General features: G+C 40.9%; 1 protein-coding gene across 2 annotated transcripts in view; it reads right to left on the bottom strand.

Moving 5' to 3' along the window:
- The window catches only part of ABCA4 (ATP binding cassette subfamily A member 4), an 85,097-nt gene that overhangs the window by 27,717 nt on the left and 36,318 nt on the right, over positions 1 to 21,062 (bottom strand). For both annotated transcript variants that reach the window (XM_068952393.1, XM_068952394.1), the window contains 8 exons: positions 19,623 to 19,828; positions 18,620 to 18,796; positions 15,595 to 15,817; positions 13,630 to 13,851; positions 11,712 to 11,916; positions 8,971 to 9,069; positions 4,005 to 4,229; positions 1,059 to 1,236 (listed from right to left, as the gene is read on the bottom strand). In XM_068952393.1, coding sequence (XP_068808494.1) covers positions 1,059 to 1,236; positions 4,005 to 4,229; positions 8,971 to 9,069; positions 11,712 to 11,916; positions 13,630 to 13,851; positions 15,595 to 15,817; positions 18,620 to 18,796; positions 19,623 to 19,828 — 1,535 coding nt within the window. The remainder of the gene's footprint in view (positions 1 to 1,058; positions 1,237 to 4,004; positions 4,230 to 8,970; positions 9,070 to 11,711; positions 11,917 to 13,629; positions 13,852 to 15,594; positions 15,818 to 18,619; positions 18,797 to 19,622; positions 19,829 to 21,062) is intronic.

The raw sequence follows: 21,062 nt of genomic DNA, 5'->3' as shown, positions 1-21,062 counted from the left end.
CTTGAGGTCTGAATCCACGGTGACCGAGTCATGCTCTACACCTTTATCTGCTGCAAAGTGGAAGGAGGCAGAACATTACCTTGCAAATAGGTGGAACTTGTCACTAGACTTGGGTGAAAAACGGATTTTTCAGTTCTGGAAATTTCAAAGCAATAGCATTTTTTAATTTGTGGACTAGAAAAGAAATTTACAAAAATTTCAGCAGATTGCAATATTTTTGTTTTGGGTCAAATATCTTTCCTGTGCAACAATTTAAAACACATTATAAATGGCATTTGAAATAAAAAGTCTTTTTTGATTTAGAAACTTCATTTCTAGTTAAACAGTTTAGAAGCTTTTCAACTGGGAAACATCATAGTGACAAACATCAGTTCTTTCAATATTTAGTGGAATTGTTACAAACTCATGAAAAGTTTTGTTCACCAGTGAATCCTACTTTGTCAAATACAGTTTTTGATAAAAAACTCTCCATGTTTTGTATAAAGAAAACTAAACATTCCTAAATCTTGGCTTCCTGAGACTTTAGTGTTGTAGGAACATTTTAGCAACATTTTAATCTGGGTGTGGATCTTGCATATATGTAATTATTTTATCTAAACAGCATCACACAGCAGTTGGGGCTATATTTCGTACTTTGTGCACAGGCCAGGAAACATGACCGACTCACAGCTAGTCAGACAGAGAAATCAAGAGTATATAGGCTTTGCTGGCTTTCGTATCTTCATCTCTTTCAGCCAGAAATTCTCCTCCCACTTCACTCTGTTGGGAGTTTGACCATGGAAACTGTATTTTTGGGGAGAGAATTGCTTCCTCCTTGCTAAACTTTATACTTTCACTAGTTAGTGTTATGCATTTCCTTTCTCCTAGGGCTTTAGTTAGTCCAGGATATCTTCTTTTTGCATAGGGTCAGCGTTTCCTTGTCTAGAAAAAACTTGATGTCATGCGTCAAACTAGCTGCAGAGGTGGTAGAGCGATAAGGGAAGAGTGAAGAGAGCAGATCTCAGGATAGAGCAATAGGGCACTGCCCTGGCTTTGCTTCTTCTAAAAGACAGACTTACATGGTGGTAGTCTTTCCTGCTCCATTGTGACCAAGGAAGGCTGTGATCTGGCCCTCGTAAAAAGTCATATTCATCCCATCTACTGCTGGCTTGGGCCTGTTCGCAAAAATCTTCACCAGGTTGTCAACGCACACTCCTGGAATCAGTCCTGTTGGCTCAGGCTCGAAGAAGGTATTTACTTGAAAGGCAAGAAATCAAGAATGAAAAAAGAATAAAAGGCCATGTGTTGATTCCAGCTTTCAAAATGACTCATCATTAAGGGCTGAGACAATGGCACAGTCCCAGTAAAATACAGCACTATGTGCCAGGGCCAGATTCTCCAGTCACACCAGTATTAAACTGAGGCAAGACTACTAACTGCAGAGCAATTTATCCAGACTTACCATGCTATCACTGAAAGGAGAAACAGAGCTCAGAATTGTAATGGTATGTGGAGAGGTAACCCACTGGATCAGGTGAAGTTAACATGCTTCCTGGTTTTGTCGTATAGGAGAGTGATTATTTTGGGACTGCTGTCTGTAAATAATCAGATGGGCTGAGAGATTACATTAAACAAGCAGCAGGTTGCCTTTCCAGTCATGCTGAAATCTGCCATTCAAATCATCTGCCCAGCTGTGCATTCTTTTAACATGATGCTTTAAAAAAAATAACATTTGCCTTTAATCTTAGTAGGTGAAATATACTCCCTTGCTGAGGCCAGCTCAAGATGTAGGCAGCACCTAGCATGAGCTCTACATGGAATGGCTTTCTCTCAGGATTAAAAATGCATTATTTTATATATCACCATCAGGATATTTTATTGCATCAGCTTCTAGACAAAACAAACTGCCTTTGAACTAAATGAAGCCCTTGGGCAATGTGAATTATGCGGGTTGAGAAATTTAAGCTACAGACCCTGTCCACTGTTGTTCATACAAAATGCTTAAGGCTTTGTAGGGTGGCTTGTTTTGCAAATGCAGTCTACTTAATTGTTCAGCACCCAGCAGGCCTGTGTGGAAAGCAGCAAATACCATCTGGGTGAAAACAGCCCCTCCTCCATCAGTGGCTGGTATGACTGTCATTAAAAACAACACCAGGGAAAACGTCCCAAGTATGTTGCATATGAGAAAGCTGCACATACCACAGTGCAACTGAAACCACCAGTCTAGACTGGACAGCTTTATTTTAAATGCAATGATGTTTATGATAGACTTTTCTTTTGCTTTGTGAAGTAATCTCAATTTCCTTGCACCTCAGTGGACCAAATACAACTTCCCTGAATTCACAAAAGTTGAGATGGAACCTGGCTAGGTACTTCTGCACATATGGGAAATTGAGGTACCACCCTGGTTCTTAGGCTCTGTGCCTTGAGTTCAGTTCTCATTTGCCTGCAAGGCTTACTGACGCATTCTGAGGCGTATGCTCCGATAGTCTCCTGTAGTACCTGCTTTGCATCACTTGCATGGCACAGGTAGAGGGGTGAGTTCCCTTCTTTGTGGTGATCCATGTTTCTATTCTGATGCTATTCTTTCCATGCAGCTTTGGGACATTCAGGTCATTCTTCAGAGGTGGCAGCATTTGTCGGGGATATGGATGTGGGCTTTGAGGAAAGCTCTGCTTAAAGCATAGCAAGCAGTTAGGACAGATTTATAGTGTTTCTGCTCTGGGCTAGCCCCGGACTGCCCTGGAGTTAAGCCCTTAGAACCAGTCTCCAGTTCCCATCCCACTCACTGGGGCCAGCTCTTACATGAAGCCATTTTGGTAATTTGGTCCTTGAGCTACATCAGGTCTACTCTCAGCTTCTCCATACGCCTGCAGTTCTTGTGTGGCTTGTTGAAAGGGAAGGTAAGCTTTTTTTCGTGCAGTGACAGGTAAAGCCCTGCCTCTGTGGTCATGGAGCAGCTGGAACTCGGGAGCTGATGAGCACAGCATCACAAAGATAAGGCAGGGCTATGAGAAGATTGGCTAAAGTAACCTTTGCCCCCTGCTTGTCTTGTTTCTTTTGAAGTCCTGTCCTGCTTCCATTCACCCTGAATGCATGTTTTCAGTGCCTACGTGAGGAGCTCTGATGACCCTACTTTTATCTCCAGCTTTTCAAAAGATTCAGAGCGAGCCCACAGCTGTCTGAAGCTGCTTTTGCTACAGAATCCACATGCATTCCTCTGAGCATCGCATGCAGAAAATTCTTCTGGCTCCCCACAGAAGGCGACACTGGCACTTAGATGGTGTCTAATGGCAGCATCAAAAAAGGCTGCAGACATACACACAGAACACTTCAGATAAATCCCTTTGAAACCAGCCTTTCCCTACAGATGCAAGACATACTGAAGATAGGGGGAAAAAGGAGGGACAGGAGGGAATAAATACAAATACTTATGCTGAGAAGAATGTTAAGTCATGGCTCTATTTAACCCTAGGAAGTCAACGTACATTTCTCTGAGGCTTTCCCTAGCAAGAACACTAACTTGCTACAGAGACAGCCTGCATTTTCACTGTAAAAGACAAGGTACAGAGCGCTCCTGGAGGACAACTTTCTTAATGGAGAAAATATTCTCCATGGACAACTTTCTTAATGGAGAAATAGTTAAAAATATTCTGAGGGATTGTAATTGTGAATTCAAGAGGGTAGCTGGGAGAGTCAGTGCCTCTCTTGAGCTTAGCTCTGGCAGTCACATATCCCTGGTGAAATTCAGACTATCCCCTTGCTGAACTGCAGTAAAACACCACCTGTAGTACAAGTGAGGGCCTCCTGCAGGGACAGCACTGCCACAGCACAGTGTCAGGAGAGCAGATACTGCCAGGAGAGCATGGTACTGCTCCACGCTTTTACGGAGGAACTAAGGCTAGTGTCTGTAGCCTACTGAGCACTCACTCACAGTTTTACTGCAGTCATTCCTACATCCAGTTTGTTACAAAGCACAAAGAGTAAAATATCTGAGAAGTACTCAGGTTGCTCTCTCTCCTTACTATTCATTTCATCTTTGTCCTGGACATCTGCCTTAGGCTTCCCCTGCTCGCCGGGCTGTTTTTCTCGTTTGTGTTTACATCGTTTGTTTTTACCATCCTTCTCCCCTTGGCTCTCACTCTTTTCTTCTAGCTTTTCAGGTTCTTCAGATTTCTCTGTTCTGCTTTCATTTTTTCCTCCTTCTGTGGCCTTCTGGTCCACACTGCCTTCTGATTTTGGACTTTTTCCTACACAAACCAAAAATAACCAACATTTAGCCAAACAAAATTTAGTTTCCTCTTATCTCTAGAGCTGCTTGGGGAAAAAGGAGATAGTCTTAACTCTCCAAGAGCACTAATCACAGCACTTTACTCAGCTTAGGAACACAGTACTTGAGGCCATCTAGTTTAAAATCTGATTCTCAGTAGTCAGGAAGAGATATTTAGGAAAGAGGACTAACAATCTTGCAATTATAGGCCCAGAGTAGAAGCTCCTTACTAATATTAGGCACACTTTTTATATGTTATATTCTGCCCATGCAGGTCCAGACTGTTTTTCACCACACTGACAGCAAGGCCATAGAAATATTTCCCAGCCTGATAAGGAGAGAGAGGAAAAAAACCAAATGAAAGTTAAGTGAAAAGCAAACTGCTACTCAGATTAAGAGACTAGCTCCAGACCAGAGTGAATGAGTCAGTGCCAACTTTTGCACAAGAATTTCTAGCTGGTCAGCTTGGTCTTCGATTTTGCTGCCAAGAAGGGAAGTAGTCACACAAAATCACTAATGAAGACAGGCTTGAAGTAGGAAGAACAGTGATGTAACAAGAGAGAGCCACTAAAGGAACAGTTTACATAACAGATGCAGGCTAGTAGCCTGGAATGCAACTAGCACATTGTAATTTATCAGATGGTCTAGGACTTAATTTTTGTTGGGGAATTTCACCATAACTTTCTGCTATAAGAAATTTTAACCTACAAAACTTTATGAAATGCCCTAGTGAACAAATAGCAATAGAACAAGTTTGTCTAGTCCTAAAACTGGCAAAATGGGGGCTACAGAAGTGCACTGATAGAACCACATTTTTTAAAGTACCTGGATAACTAGCCAGCTTAATTTCATTTTCAGCCTTGCATTTATCTGACAGTTTTGTGTCCTCTTTTCTTCCCAACATGTTAACCAGTTACAATAAATGAAGAAAATGCTTTGTGTTACTTGAAGGAAAGGCACAAGCTGAGAAAAGTTCTACAGCTGTTCGTGTAAGCTGAGTTATTGAAGAGTCCTAGTCCTTGAAGCAGGTAAGTATCATGTGCCTCTTACAAAGGAATTCATCAGACAGAGATGATCTTTCCAACTGTCCCTGCCTGAGAAAACACAAGGAGATGTTTTGCAGAAGAAACATTGAAATAAGACAGATCAAATTCTTATTAATGAGTTTCAGCATGCTGTGAGGCTAGCTAAGATAATCATAGAATAATTTAAACTGGAAGGGACTTCTGAAGGTCTCCAGTTCAATCCTCAAGAATATGGCCAGCTTAAAATAGGCTGCTTTAAGTTTGCTTTGTCCAATCAAGTTCTGACTATCTCCCAAGGATGTAGATATCACAACCTCTGTGGTCAACCTGTTTCAGTGTTTGACTACCTTCACAGTGAATAACTTCTTCTTCTTCTTCTTTTTTTTTTTAATCAAATCTGTTTTCCAGCTTATATCCTTTGCTTCTCATCCTTTCACTGGGCACTCCTATGAAGTATGGCTCCATCTTCCCCATTAGGTAGGTCATCAGCAATATCATCTCCACTTGGCCTTCTCTTAAGCCTGGGCAGATCCAGCTCTCTCAGCATGTCCTCATACGCTGCATGCTCCAGCTTCCTAATCATCTTGGTGGCTCTTCACTGATTTCCCTTCAGTAAATCAATGTCTTCCTTGCACTGGGGAGGACAACACAGTATTCCAGTTGCAGTCTCACAAATCTGACCAGAAGGGAATAATCGCTTCCCTTGAAGTGTTGGCTACACTCTTGCTAATGCAGCTCAGGATGTAGTTGGCCTTCTTTGCTGCAAGGGCACACTGATGGCTCATATTCAATATGTTGTCTACCATGCCTTTTCTACAAAGCTGCTTGCTTTGCAAAGTTGGTGCCCAGCCTGTACTGTCATGTGGGGTTATTCCATCCTAAATACCGTACTATGCATTTGCTTTTTTCAAACTTCATGAGGTTCCTGTCTATCCATTTCTCCAGCCTGTCAGGTCCCTCTGAATACCTGCCCTACACTCCAGTGTTCCCTCCAATTTGATATCTTTCACAAACTTGCTGTGAGTGGACTCTACCCCATCATCCAGATCGCTAATAAAGGCATTAAACAGTTTTGATCCCAGTATCAGTCCCTGAAGGATGCCACTAACCACTGGCCTCCAATTGGACTTTGCACTACTGATCGCAATCCTTCAGGCCCAGCAGTCCAATCTCTTTTCTGTCCTCCTTATCCTCCACTTATCCAGCCTGTATCTCACCAATTTGTCTATCAGAATACTACAGGAATATAGGCTAAAGGCCTTGCTAAAGACAAGTTAAATAACATCCGCTGCTCTCCTCTTGTCCAGTAAGCCAGTAGTCTCACCACAGAAAAGAGTCAGATTGGTTAGGCACAATTTGTTTTTGGTGAATCTGTGTTGGCTGTTTCCAGTCATCTTGTCCTTCACATGCGTGGGAATGGCTTCCAGAAGGATTTGCCTCACAATCTTGTTAGGGACTGAGGTTGGGCTGACCAGCTTGTAGTTCCCCAGATTCTTCTTCCTGCTCTTTTTGAAGATGGGTGTGATATTTGCCTTTTTCCTGTCTTCAGGAACCTCCCCCAGTTACCTGGACTTTCGAAGAGGATAGAGAGTGGTCTTATGGTGACATTGGCCAGCTCCTTCAGCACTCATGGATTTGTGTATGTCCATATAAAACATTCAATTTCTTCCAGCTAAGAGAAGCTTAGTGTTCCTAGCACCACCAGATCTTGTAATTCATCATTCATATCAGCAAAGCTTCAAAACTTTTTTTAGCCCAGAAAAATAAACTGCTGCTCACAGTGAAGTTACATGACACAGCTGGAGGTGATATAAAAGGTTACTTCTGCTGAAAGACAGGGGCCTTGTGGCCTTCCTGCCCATCTTCCCATGCCCACCTGCTCCTACGACTTGCTTTGTGTCAGCTCCGGAGGTCGTCAGAGACTTCTGTGCACTAATTCAACTCTCAAATCTGACAGAAAAATAACTTAGCAAAGTAGTGGATAGTTTTCTGCTTGGTTTGTGAGTTGAATCAGTTCACTGAAGTTTCTGATAAATGCCAAAGCTAGTGGAAGGGTGGGACTGGGACAACAGAGCTAGGATGGGAGCTGGGGAAGGTATTGTAAGATCTCCCCATTTCTCTCAACAGTAAACTATCATATTAGCTCAGCTACCTGATATGATATAAACTCACCTACAGAATAAATTCCAGGCTTGACTTAAGCAAAATGTTTTATCTAACCAATCTAAAAAATTCTAATAACAACTTATAATATAAAAACTTGACACTAAAAGAGAAGCCATTAGTTTTTCTGTTGCTGATCTATGTGAGCAATTGACTTTTGTTGGGGGCGGGGGGGGAGGCTTATAAGCCTTCTCGTGTCCTTTAGTTTGGGTACTAAGAAATTTTGTGCCTCCTTGTATTGGAAATATATTACAGAGCACATAGAACATGTGAGGCATTAAATTCAATCAGAAAATGGAAATTTGTTCCTGCTAAAGTTTAGTGTGATCCTAAGTAACTAGAAAATGTTAAAACCCTCTAAGTAATTCTGTTCTCCAACTTTGAGATGTTCAAAGGAGCTCTGGTGTAGGATCTATGCAAATTCCTTGGAAAGTCAATGAGATGTAGTGGCTGACATCTTATTTGCGTCTTTGGGAGTTTTTCCATTCATCTGTAAACATGCTCCAGGTCCTCCTTTGTCTCTCTTCTCCTTCCTACGCAACCAAATGCTAATCTAGCAGGCAGCAGAAGTGAAGCAGAAGTAAAACAGATGTAGATAACCGACTCCACAATATCTAGAAAAGCCTCTATTATTCTGAACACCATCACAGCAAATCTAAAGGGAAATCTGCTCATTCCCTTAGAATGCACCAGAATGCAAAACCTCTTCAGAGTAAACAATGTTACAGCCTCCTCCTTTCTGATCAAAATATGCGAGCAGTGGATGTAATATCAGCGTGGTTACAGAGGATTAACTCCCTGCTAGTCTAGAAATATCATCCTGAGATGAGACTGCCTTGACAGTGGTCTGTCAGATCTGTCATTTTGATTGGTTTCACTGCTACCTTGTAAATTTAAGACAGGTTCCAAAACACCACCTTCAGAAAGCATCTATTCCAGACATTAATCATCATTCAGTTTAATTTCTATTCAAATAAAATCACCCAAATGTTGTTCTTAATTACTCCAACGTCAACGCACAGAAAATAATTCTGCAAAAGCAGGACTTCTGCACTCACTGAGGTGAGTGCAAGGCTGGTGTTAATTCGGATCTTGCCTACCTTTGTAAAAACCCAAAGGAAACAGAGTTACTAGTCAGAGACACTAGTCCAGCCAGGTAGAAGAGAATCACATTTAGAAATATAGGGGAACCCTTGCAAATATAAGATCGGTATCATATTTCATTTTGACTCATCTCACTCAGATGCTGCACTGGGCAATAAGAACTCCTTAAATGTCTCTAGATTTGTTGGTTAGAGAGCGTGGGCTTTGATGATGCTTGTTAAGCTGTGCTTTAGAGGCTCTCAGAGAGATGGTGACTCATCTCTGATTAACAGCAGGCCACTCCAAGTTCAAAGGCACCTACCAAGATTCACAGTGTATGGCTATCTCTAATCTTTTCAGCAGCTCATATAATGGAAATGCCACGCAATTACTTCTAAGTGAATCAGTGGTTTTGAAGTTGTTCCGAGTATCAAAGTTTTGATAACTCACCATTAGCTGTTACTGTTTTCTCAGCTTTTGGGTGTCCAGAGCCAAGCCAGTAAGATTCTTGCAGAGGGAAATACCAAGGCTGTGGTAGCCCATAGTCCCCTAAAACAAAAATAAGTAGATAAAGAGTACTTCATAACCGCATTCCTCAGTGGGCACAGATTCATCTGGACAAAGCCTGAGCTATAATCATAAACACTTGCAGTTGCATCAGCAGTCATAGTGCAGCATACCAGAAGGTCAAAACATCCACCAAGATCCTGGCAGAACAGACTTCATTTGCAAGTTTTTTTTCCGGACAAGAGTAAAATAAACACAAAATGTGAAACCTGATTGGCCTTAGGTTTTCTCAAGTAAAACGTGGTTTAATTAAACTGCCCGCTACCTGGGGACAATTTGAATGCTTTGCTGGCCATAGCTGCCAAGAAACATCCTGATTGCTTAAGACGGTATCCCAGCCTCACTCAGTGATCTCCTTTTATGTCCCACTTAACACTTCAGAGTCTCCAAGAGTGAAAAAGCACTTACTGCACTGGGTCTGACTGCACTACTGGCAATAAGCAACTAAACAGAAAAAAGATTCTAGCTGATATTTCAACACACAGCTTTTTACAGAAAAAAATGGCAGAGTAATCCTTTTCTTAAACAGAAATAGGGTCTATTGGTCACAGATTAATTCTGTTTTGAAAAGAGAAAGTACAATAACATTATCAGTTCCTTTTGGACTGGATTTAGAGCTAGCGCTTTCTTGGACTGCATTGAATTATAGACCATAGGGATCTGAGCTGCAATGTTTAAAACTGGTATCTTTGTGAATCCAGATGTCCTTGGTCTTGTGTTACTTATTCAAAATAAGCAAAGGGAATTTGTGATGCTAACTGGTGGGTAGCCAGCTTTTCTTTATCAAAAGACACTGTTTATGAAGGTGTCTGTTTACTTCTGACTTACCAAAAATATCCTGTACATTAGGCAATTGTACTCCCATTAATGCAAGCAAACACTCTGTCTGCATCCATAAGCAGTTTGCCTTGCACTTGTTATGGGTTGGATTACATCCCTTTGAAGCTGGTGGCTAAAGCAACTGCTTCTCATCCAGGATGAACGCAAAAAAGCCAAGTGAACTCCATTATGGAGTAGAATGCTTAAATCTCAAAAGGACCAGCCTGCCTAAGAGTGGCTGGATGCAGAGAAAACTTGAGCAGGAGCTGAACCATATGGTTCAAAGAATTATCCAAGGAACTCGTATATAGTAAGCTCAAAGACTACAGGATTGATTTGGTAAGGCTATGTGTGCGCGCGCGCGTGAGAGAGAGAGAGAGAGAAATGTTATGAGAAACTCAACAGAAACAGAGGAACATAAAGCCAAGGAGACACTCAGAGCAAATATTGGGAGGAACTGAAGCCACTGAATAAAGCTCTGGGAGAGAGTACTTTTGTGTAAAGTGCTGGCTGAAAAAGAGACTTGGGACTGTGAGCAAAGAAATCCTCTCCTGTTGTTTAATTCCTGCTGTGTTTATAGAAACAGGACATTGTCCATTCTTTATAAACAAACAGGGCTGCAACATAGGCTTGTCCAAATAGGGACTCTTAGGAAAGTTACTGTAAATTCACTTTTAAAATAAATGTTACATTGCATTAAACATTTTTGTGAGAACATATTTCTTAAAAACTGAAAAAGGCACTAATTTGATGTTGCATCGTTCACTTTAGAGTGGAAACAAAGAAGACTTAAGGCTGCATTTTAATTCTGAAGGAAAATATCCTAAGAGATCTAAAGCAATTCAGTAGCAAATCCATACCTTTTCTTAATTTGGATTAACTATCCTAAGTGATATGGGCAGACAAACACAATCATACCTGGCCCATCATCAATTCTCTTTCATAGTTGAGGAAAATCTGCAAGACCTCAAATTCTGAGTAACCACCCGAGAAGGGGGGTGAGGAGGAGGGAAGAAATCTTGCAGATAGCCATCTGCCAAGAAATACACTCTGGAGCTGCAATTCACATATGGGAGTAGTAAATTAATGAAAAGAAAGCTTGCTCGCTTTCAGTCTGTATTTAGTATTATACTATAACCACAGTCAATAAGAGGCAAGATAACCATTTGATCTACAGGGAGATAAACCATTTTCTCACAAAGAAAGCTCCTAAACTTTGTAATTGGTAACAAAAAAAAAAAAAAAAAAAAAGCTCTTTTGTGAACTCAACTCTAGAATGAGGATTCTCTTTAAGAAATTAAAGAAATCCACATGGGAATTCTTCCAGCCACTAGGACACAATATGTGTCTCAGGAAATAGTACCATCCTTTAAGAAACAGTTGGCCTAATGTGGCTATAAGTACATTTATGAACTAGGGCCTTTGTTTTCATATTTTCAAAGCATCTGGATGAAGATGAGAAATTCTCACTGGAAATGGTTGAATCTTCTCAAAAGTTGTATACAAATATGTATACAAACTGGCTTTTTAAAGATTGTATTTTTGTCAATTTTTTTATTTAATTTTTAAAACAGCATCAGAAATGGTCTTCCTTCTTCTTTCCATTCTTTTCAAGACTCAAATGGGGAGAAAGAAAAAGAGAAAAAGGGAAACCCTTAATAAAATAGTGGTGCCATACTGGATCAGACTCTTCAGTCTACAATGTCAAATATCCCGTTTCTGATATAGAAATACTCTGCCATTGATTAGGCTAACATGATTTACATGAATTACCACTACTTTATGTGAATAAGAAACAGACATACCTGGAAAAACATTATCAATGTACCAAGAAAGGATTCCATACAGAAAAGCATCAAAAAGCATCATTTTAATGGAAAATAGAAAGCTATATTCATCTCCTTCCAAGGGACTGGTTCTGATATTACCCCACTGTAGGCCAAGACCTTGCTCTTCATAGCGTGACAAATATTCTGTGCCAAAACCAAAAGCTACTTGAGAAAGCAAACTCTGGAATATAGGAAAAATGACATATCAGACAGGAAAAATTCTGTAAGGCAAGTACAAAAAAGATTATTTTTATGGAGTGGACCATGAAACTTGATAATATATAGGACTGGGATGTTTAATCCTCCGAATGGTAGCAATTCTAAGCTGTATTTAGCCATAAAAGACTGGATTCAACCTTGGCTCTACTTCCTTTGGCTATAAGGGAACTGCACAGGTTCTTTTTCCCCTTAATATCTCTGCTTTGTAAATGCTAAAGATGGGTCTAGAAGTCTGCAGTGTGCACTTTGCCCGTCTTAGAGGAATAAAATGTTTCTTCAGTGTATGGGGCAGGGCCATGAACGTCAGTTCATTGGAAAACGGGGGGGGGGGGGGGGGGGGGGGGCGGTGGCAAGAGGGATCCTGACAGCAACTCCCAGTGAGGTATTATCATAATGTGCTAAAAGTAGTGTTTGTTTTTCAGCAATCCATTCATTGTCCAACTACTTCAATTTTCTCTAAAAAGTTTCATTTTTTCTTCAACCCCCCCCATCCCATGCACAACCCTCTCTACACACCTTGTAGTTAGCTCTTCTTCAGGGACTAACCTTTGAACAACAAATATAAGACCAAACATATCAGGAACAGAGGAAAACATTCAGAATTTCTGGTCAACAAATATCCTTTCTCATATTGCTTTATACCTTTGACTTCCTCCTCCTTTAGGGTGAGAAGAGAATCAAACCCTTCTTTCTGCTCACACTGTATGTCAGTCTCCAGCTTTCCTCCCAAATCAGGACCTGTCAAGTGTTAACCTTACTCATTTCCTGATTTAACGATAGGATCAAGTTTTGCATTTTATTGCCTTTATCTATAGAACTAGAAATGTTATATGCTAAACACATGCAGTTAGAAAGCTGATTCACAGCCATATTTACCCCTAATTACATCTGTCAAAGTAACTGTTTTCTCTTTCTTTTTGCATCAGATTTCCTAATGCAAGAGGAGAAGAGAGCACCTTTGTTAGAAGGTTGTTAGAATACTCGGTAGAGACGGATCTTTCAAATCCCTGCAGCTTTCTGATTCATTGAGCTACAGAAAATCAGCATAACTGATTCTGTAAGTTCACAGCTTCACTTCAAAACAGAGCAAGAAGTTTCCAGCTCCAGTGAATAGTTAACTATTTTATGTATAATGGAAGAGACAACCAATGAGGAAGCTTTACATGGGGAACGGCCTACAGCTTGTTAGACAGAAAATATATGTCAGAACTATAGCACCTGGGTTCAGATCCTCACTTGAAATTCAGGCAAAGGAGGAGTGTGAGCCTGGGGTCCTCTCATCCTTGGAAATTACCCTATTAACTAGGTTATAGGAGATGAGGAAAACAACTGTTCCCGTTTTCTGACTTCCCTTTGTATTTATTAAACATACCAGAAGTAAAATTTGTTCTGCCTTATAGGAAATGTTTTGAACTTGGAGCATTATGCTGATTTCCTCGCATTCAAAAAATAAAATAAATTTCGTGGAATTTTCTAAAAGCCATGAAAACATCTCCTGGTGACTAGACTCACTGAAGGCTTATTCACTTGCAATCTCTGCTTGACAAGAGATGATACTGCTCAATCAAAAAAGCAGAGAGAGGAGGTGGTGTGCAGGACTTTGTTACTCATACATGGACAGAGCAGAGACAGTGAGGAGGACACAAAGATACCAGATAATCAGAGAAAGGCTTACTGCTAGGATCTTCAGATTAACACTCATGTGGTCTTGCCAGACAAAGCAGACAATGTGGGGCAGGTACAAGGTGAAGTAGATGACTCCACTGCAGGCAGCAGCCAGATTTGCTTTAGAGAAGAAGGTGCTGAACAAGAAACACTGCATTATTGTGGCTGTTGAAAATGTCAGTAGGAATAGGAAGAAGAGAAGTGGACTGCTATACTGTAGCACTTGGCCGCACTGTAAGCAAATGGAAAACAGATACCTTTAGAAGCATTGCCACTTTCTGAACCAGCAGAAAAGGTCAGAATTACCATTGACATGTAACCTGTAACGAGTGATAAGTTAGTCTTACCTAACATGTTTTCTAACTCTCCCCAGGCAGTAATGTTTTAACACTTATCGGCATTACAAACATAAAACCTTGATCTGACTTTATCCCTGCTCTCAGATTACAACTTCAGGTTAGCATCACAGGCTGCTTTGCTCATATTCATATTTGATAACTGAATTTAGTTCATAAATGATTGAAAACAGACATTCTGGTCATGTCTTAACATACAAATGGTTCCAAGCAAAATGTGCCTGCATGGAAATTCACACATACTAAATAAAGCTATCTGAACTGTCATAATAAATTTTCACTGATCTCTTCATATTTTGTCATCAGTCCCCTTGTTCACTGTTTAGGGAAGATGATGTAAGGAAGATTGACAGAGTGCATTCTTAAAAAAAAAAACTAACAGGAAAATTATAAAGCACTGTTTTTTGCACCTAAGTGATACTCAAATTCTAGGAGGCTATCACAGCTGAGGAAACCAACTGCAGTTTCCCAGAGCTCCTTGTGTACCAAATAACCCTCTATGTGAACTTTTACGGGTCTTTCTTCTTTAGAGGTTTTGTAGATTGAAGGAAGAGCATGGACCACAGCTGATTATCTATTTACTCCTAAAAATAATGCTGAGCCTTATAAATAGTTCACAACATTTTTGTACCATCCCACTTGGCCTGTGAGGATTTCTTTATCAACAAAGAGGTAGTGCTACAACCTTTCATTAGAATGTATTTATATCACACAAAGGTGCCTCACACAGGCATAGTGAAGCCTAGAAAGGGAAGTGAATTATAGGTATAAGCACATTGCTCACTAGTATTAACTACACCCTGATTTTTAATCAAACCAGTGTGGCAAATAAACTCGGGTTTCTCTACCCACCCAAGCTGTATCAGAACTGCAAAGAACTAGAACAACTCATCAGGGCAGGTTGATTAGATGGAGCAGATTGAATCCTAACTATGCATTTATAATGATACCCGTTCCCCATGTCAGAAGAGATGCCATGCATTCTTTCCTATCAAAATGTTACAAATTTATACAACAATATAACTAACATAGCTACCAGAAGCTGCTTCTCAGCTAAGAGATGAAAGGTGGGCCTTAAAGACTAAATCCAAACTAACATAAAATGTTACAAAATATTGCAGCAATTCTGATTCATAGGATCAACAGGATATTTCCCAGGATTTTTCCCCCCAGGCAGGGAGGGCTGTGTTCTGCCCTTGCAGTGTCTCTTTGCTTTGCAATATAATAAATGGATTAAACATGGTGAATTACAAGATTAGGAGTCTTCATACTATGATCATTCCTATCTAAAGCCGCAATTCTTATTTACTGGGAGATCTGCCTCTGTCTACAGAAAATACAGTATACAGAGTAACCAGCCTGATGTATTGTTCTGGGGAGGATCTCGCAATAAATCTCACTAGCGAATTTATCTTTCTGTCTCTGCCAAGTGCTAATGCTGTCATGAGGTCTGCTTACAAGAATGTGCCTGCTCTGTACTGTGATCAGAACAGGCCACCAGCTGTTTCCATCTCCCCATGAATGGCTACTATTGTTTTTCACCAGCAAACTGGTATCAACCATGCAAACACAACAGTAAGTTTGAGAGTTTCTACTATCATCCCTGTGGTAATCCTTACCATAATCAGTGCTGTGAGGAGGAATGTGCTCCCCGTCATCATGATGAAGCTGTCTAGGAACCAAGTGCACCAAATCACTCCATTAGCAATGCCTCTGTTCTTCATAGCCTCTTTCAGACGCATTTCCTTCTCCAGCACTATACTCTTCACAGTCATGGAAACTGAATAGATCCAAGCTAGCACCATGAAGATGGGAAAGGAGCGGTTTAAGGTGATCATGAAGCTGCCCAAGCAAGAAGAGAAGAACGAATAAAATTTAGGTAAAATGGAAGTGTTAAGATGAAAGGCAAGAACGAAAAGGAAAAGAAGTGTGGAAAAATAGTGTATGCATTTATGAAACACAGGATTGGAAGTTCTCGGACTAAACGTTGATAACATAGCATTAATGGACTTCACAAGCAACCCAAGTATTAATGAACTACTCCCAAGAGACAGATAAATGTTATTCCCATTTTACAAAGAGGTTCTAAAGGTTGCAGAAAGCTACAGAATATGTGGTGAGGCATGGAAATACATCTCTCTTCACAGTGAATTGCCACAATGGTTTTACTATAACGCACAAAAGAGTATTTTAGAATACTTGCTAACAACTTGGGAGTGTCATTGTCGTCTTATGTTCCCAAGATTCACCGCTAAAAAAATTATACAAAAATGATGTATTAAAAGTACAGCATGCTGCCAACAAGACCGCTGAAATTCATGCAAACCACGACATGGGGATTTTCTTGGGACTGCCTTGTACGGTACTGCCTCCAAAACAGCAGTGATGGGACAGGCTGCTCGGGGTGACCCTCTGTGTACAGTGAGAAAGGCGCTGCTCTCTCCCTTTGTCCTTCCCCCTGGACTCTATGTTTGCTTAGTCCTTGCATAGACTTCTTGGTGAAAGAAGACTGCTCGGAGTGTGCTGTTAGAGGTGAAGAGATTTTGGAGGGGAAGAAGCTAAAACCATTTTGTGCCAATTTTGAGATTGCAATTTTTGAATGAGATTACTTTAAAAAGTCCAAATGGGCTTTATTCTTTAAGGTCCAAAAGCTAAGAGCTGCTAAAAATTAAAAGGAGTAAAAAGCCTTTAGATTCCTATTGTGAGCCTTACAGAACTACATTTTTGCTATATGTTATCATAGCTACCTCATTGTGAAAAAAGACAAAGTCTTCACTTTTTCACTAAAAATTCCTGAAGAGCAATCTGGCCTGTAGAAACAAAATTGTAGTTCTGTGAAATGGCTTGGAAGCTTGGGACACACCGGGTTTGCCTGTTGGTGGACCCACACAGCCCAGTGCCAGGGCACACACAGCACAGTGTATACATTTACCATGAGGATGCGCTTGCTTCATTTAAGGAGGCTCTCTGCAGAGGCCATCACTAGGTTTGGATGACAGCCCTGGACTGTGCGTTGCTGCTGCAGGCTTCAGAGAGCTTTTGCACAGATGGGGTTTGTGCCCCTGAAGTGTTCTCAGCAGTCAGGAAGTAAACAGCAGGCTTGCCTGGGTGACTTTTGGTCAGGCTAACACATAATTACTGATGGGGAATGACAGGTCAAATGATGCATCTCTGCAATCCACAATTAACTGAAGTACTAGCATTTGCCTACACAGAGCACACTGACAGAACTGTGAAATAATTTCTATAGGACTCTTTTGGGGGAGTGAGATTTTCACGGAGGGGATTTATATCAGGACAGTTGCAGTAGCACAGTTCTACCAGCCAAATCTTAGCACTGGAGTAAGCACACTGTAAATAGGGAGGTAGCACCACTTCACATAATCCACACCATGCAGGCTGGTTCAGGCAATGTTAATGGGGGTCATAGCCTCCTCCCTACTCATGAGATCTCCATGCCCATGAGGACTCTCTTTTTATGTTACAGAGCAACCAACTTTCTCCTTTGACTTTGTCCCACTCTTCACCAAGGAAGGAAATTCCAGCTGCATGCAGTAGTGAACCTGAAGTGACAGTCCTGAAATCCCTTGGATTTACATGAGATTTTAGGCAAAATCAGTCAACCCTCATAAAAATCCATGGGCTGGAATTAGGGAAAAGAAAGTTAGAGAGGATTAGGTTATTGTTGAAAGCTGTAGCATCCACAAGGGAAGGAAAAGGGCTGCTGTTAACAGAAAGTAGTGCCATACATTTCAGATACTAGTCATGTAGTTATAAATGGAATCAGGTTTAGGGATGAGGTTAGGATTATGGAGAGAAGACGTTTCAAGAGTCTAAATTGTCTTGGGACTCTGCAAGGCCTGCAGACAGCTGGTGTCTTCAAGAACCAAAACCTACAGGTTTGTCTGGGTATTGGTATAAGCTAGATTTAAACAAAACTAGGGTGAGGGTTTGGCAAAAGACTTGAAAAGCCTGGGTTATTGTTGCATTCTTCAAGACTTACAAGATAACATGAGACAGCAATTCCACTGGGACCAATTTTTACGTTCAGTTTTGCTTTAGGAAACGTTATTAGAACATAATGAAAGCTGTTATTAGGGATTAGGGAAAGAGGCTTAGGACTGTTTGATGGATCCTGCGCAGTTAACAGAAGGAGGCAGTGTTGGTTCTAGCACTGGTCAATGTTTTGTGTGTTCAGTTTTGCTAGAGGTACTGGTTACACACTATAGAAGGAGGCTTAGTTTTAGAGTTAGGTAAAAACTTTTGAGAAATTCATGGAAAGTAAAGCCTAAAGAGTTTTTTTTTTTCTCTCCCTCTGATTTCGTGTGAGATGCAAAATCAGGAAGAAGACTCTTACTGCTAAGAGGCCAGTGTCCCATGTTCATTTTTGGTCTGGACTCTGGTTATCTGGATACAAAAAATAGACGAGGGTTGGAACTAGGGGTAAGGTTGTGGACAAAGAAAGCTTTTGGGAGCGCTAGTATGTTCACTTATTGGTCTTGCATGTATGATTTAGGACTGGGGCTAGAAATGGTGTTTGGGAGTATTAAAGTACACACAGAGAGGATTTATACCAAGGCAGCTGCACTAGCACAACAATCCAAATATTCATCAAAATTAAGGCTGTAAACTGCTCTTACTCACACATCATCCACAAAACATGGATATGGCATTTGCTGCAGATAAATTCCTAGTGGCACTTCAGTGTTGGTCTGGGTCTTTATAATCCCATGCTCAATCATGTCTTGGAGATACGCAAACCCTCCCCAGATGTAACGTAAGTCATCCACAGGATCAGCTCTTGGACCAGGATCCCAGTACCTAAGGAGAAAACCCAAACAGAAATCACTTGGGTAAGCAGCGTCTGGGTGGGGATAGGGGAGGAAGGGGGAAATCTTAGCCACTGAACTTGTAGGGGCACTACCTGCAGCTGCCCTTTCTAGATTTCATCCTGTCAGACCACACTGCTTGAGAAAGTAAATGACCTGGAACATACTTTTATTTCCTTTAATTTTCCTCTACACTTATATAGAACAGCAATTTTAGCCCTAAATTTGCCTAAATTAATCATGTAGCAGACTAACTGTTCTGGAGTAGAAATAACTGTATTGAGAATACAGTATACTTGGAGATTAAACTGGAACAGCTGGAATGGAACTAACAGATACCATTAAATCTCTCTGTGCAGACAAGCTTGAGAAATCATTTTTGCTATCCCTTTAAAAAGTGAGTCCAGTGGAAAGGGGACCTGAAGAGAAACAGCAGGGAAGTTCTGCTGTCCAGGGGGAGGAGAGCTGGGTCACAATACACATAGTACTTCCTTGTCCGTCCCTCCCAATGATGGAGCCAATTAGAAACTTTGGGAAGGGGAACTTCAGGCAGGTTACTGAACAGGTTCTGAGCAGAGTCATTCCCTTTACCATGCATCCATGCATCTACCCACTACCTGGCTTAATTGTCACAAGAGTGACACCACTTATGTCAGTGAGACATAGGTAACTGGAGATGGATTCTACTCTGCGTTACATACTAAACATCAGTGAATGCAGTTTGATTTCATGTATGTATCCAAGGCAGGTTGTAAGGTCCCTATGCCTCTCTCATTCATTTGATGGCAGGTAAGAACTGAGAAGGAACCATCACCCACCTGTCTTTGATTTTGTTTGTTTTCTCCACTGCATCTATGTCCATCCGGATCTTGTATTTCACATGTGATGGAAGAATGTTGGCTCCGGGCTCTATGTCAGGAAAAACCACTCCAGCCCAGAATTTGTTTTCTTCTAGCAAATGCAGAGCTTGACGAGTCAGTTGGGTTTCATCAAGATGGCCTTCAAATTTATCCAAGGTTAAGCACTACAAATAATCGCAAAGAAAACAATCGCATAGGAATAAGTTAGCAGGAGGTTATGTTAAAGCACACGTTGCTGGCTGAGAATAGGAGAGGAAGGTAGGTTAATCTGAAATAGGTGTCATTTTCAGCTGTAAATGTTTGTGCTAAAACAACAGAGACTACAAGCCGATTCTCCCCTCCACCATGAAGATTCCCCCTTCTTAGCTTAATTCTTATGACAAATTCAAAGCACACAACCTTATCAGTCCAAACTCAGAAACAACATTAACCTTAAATGACCTATAAACCTCAGATTTAGCCTTAACATAGTCAATGCGAGTAGACAGAACTATTTTGAAAGAGGCTTTTTAAAACAGCTCGTGAAACTAAGCATCTTCCTAGGAAGAGGAGACAATGCTAAAATCCACCCTTCAGCCCTATATATAATCAAGAGGAGCTCTCCTCTATTTAGAGTAGAGTAAAGACCAAGCTATCTCAGTCATTATGATAGTGAATTTCTTAGCGTAACTCTCATCCCTGAGATTTCTTCTTTTTTAACCTTTGCACAGTATGGCCTTTGAGAGAGTTTGGGGAATCAAATTGGGGAGCTTTTTGAAAACAAGAGCCTTCAAACAGAGAGGCAGAAAAAACGAAAAGCAACTACATGTAACAGATCATTCTAGCATCTCTTATCTGGCCTGATAATACCAGTCTGATAACAGAATGTCCTCAATGTACAGATGAGTGAAAAAATCTGGCCCTCCGGACAGAGTGAAGCAGCCATGCTACCATGGCTACCCTGCCCGATTCTAGTCTTCGTGGTTCTTTAAACAATCCCCAGCAACACTATTTGGTTTCCCAGACTAATAACTATCTTGCAGGTGCTTATAACACTGACTCCTCTGCAGATATAGCGACAAAACATTGCCTTGATCACCAGCGCTGTAAATCAGAAAAATCTTTTGTAGTGCCTGCTCACAGCTGAGAGTGCTGTGTTGTGCTGGCTGCCTAATAGGGCCAAGGAAATGTCCTCATCCTTCCTGTGTAAATTAGCTTCAATTTAGATGTTAGAGAGGAAATGTAGGACTGCTGCACTGACATTCCTATTAGCATCAAATTCGCAGATGCCCAGTTTATACCCTCTGCTCAACACCTCAGAATTAAACCGATCATTAGACTTAGGGTCAGAAGAGAATTTTCTCTTCATCTCAAACTGGCACTAACATCATGGGTGACCACAGGTGGCTTCCTAGAATT

Source organism: Struthio camelus, chromosome 8, assembly GCF_040807025.1.
Source record: "Struthio camelus isolate bStrCam1 chromosome 8, bStrCam1.hap1, whole genome shotgun sequence".
In the NCBI taxonomy this organism is placed as follows: domain Eukaryota; kingdom Metazoa; phylum Chordata; class Aves; order Struthioniformes; family Struthionidae; genus Struthio; species Struthio camelus.
This window is presented reverse-complemented; position numbering and strand designations above follow the sequence as displayed.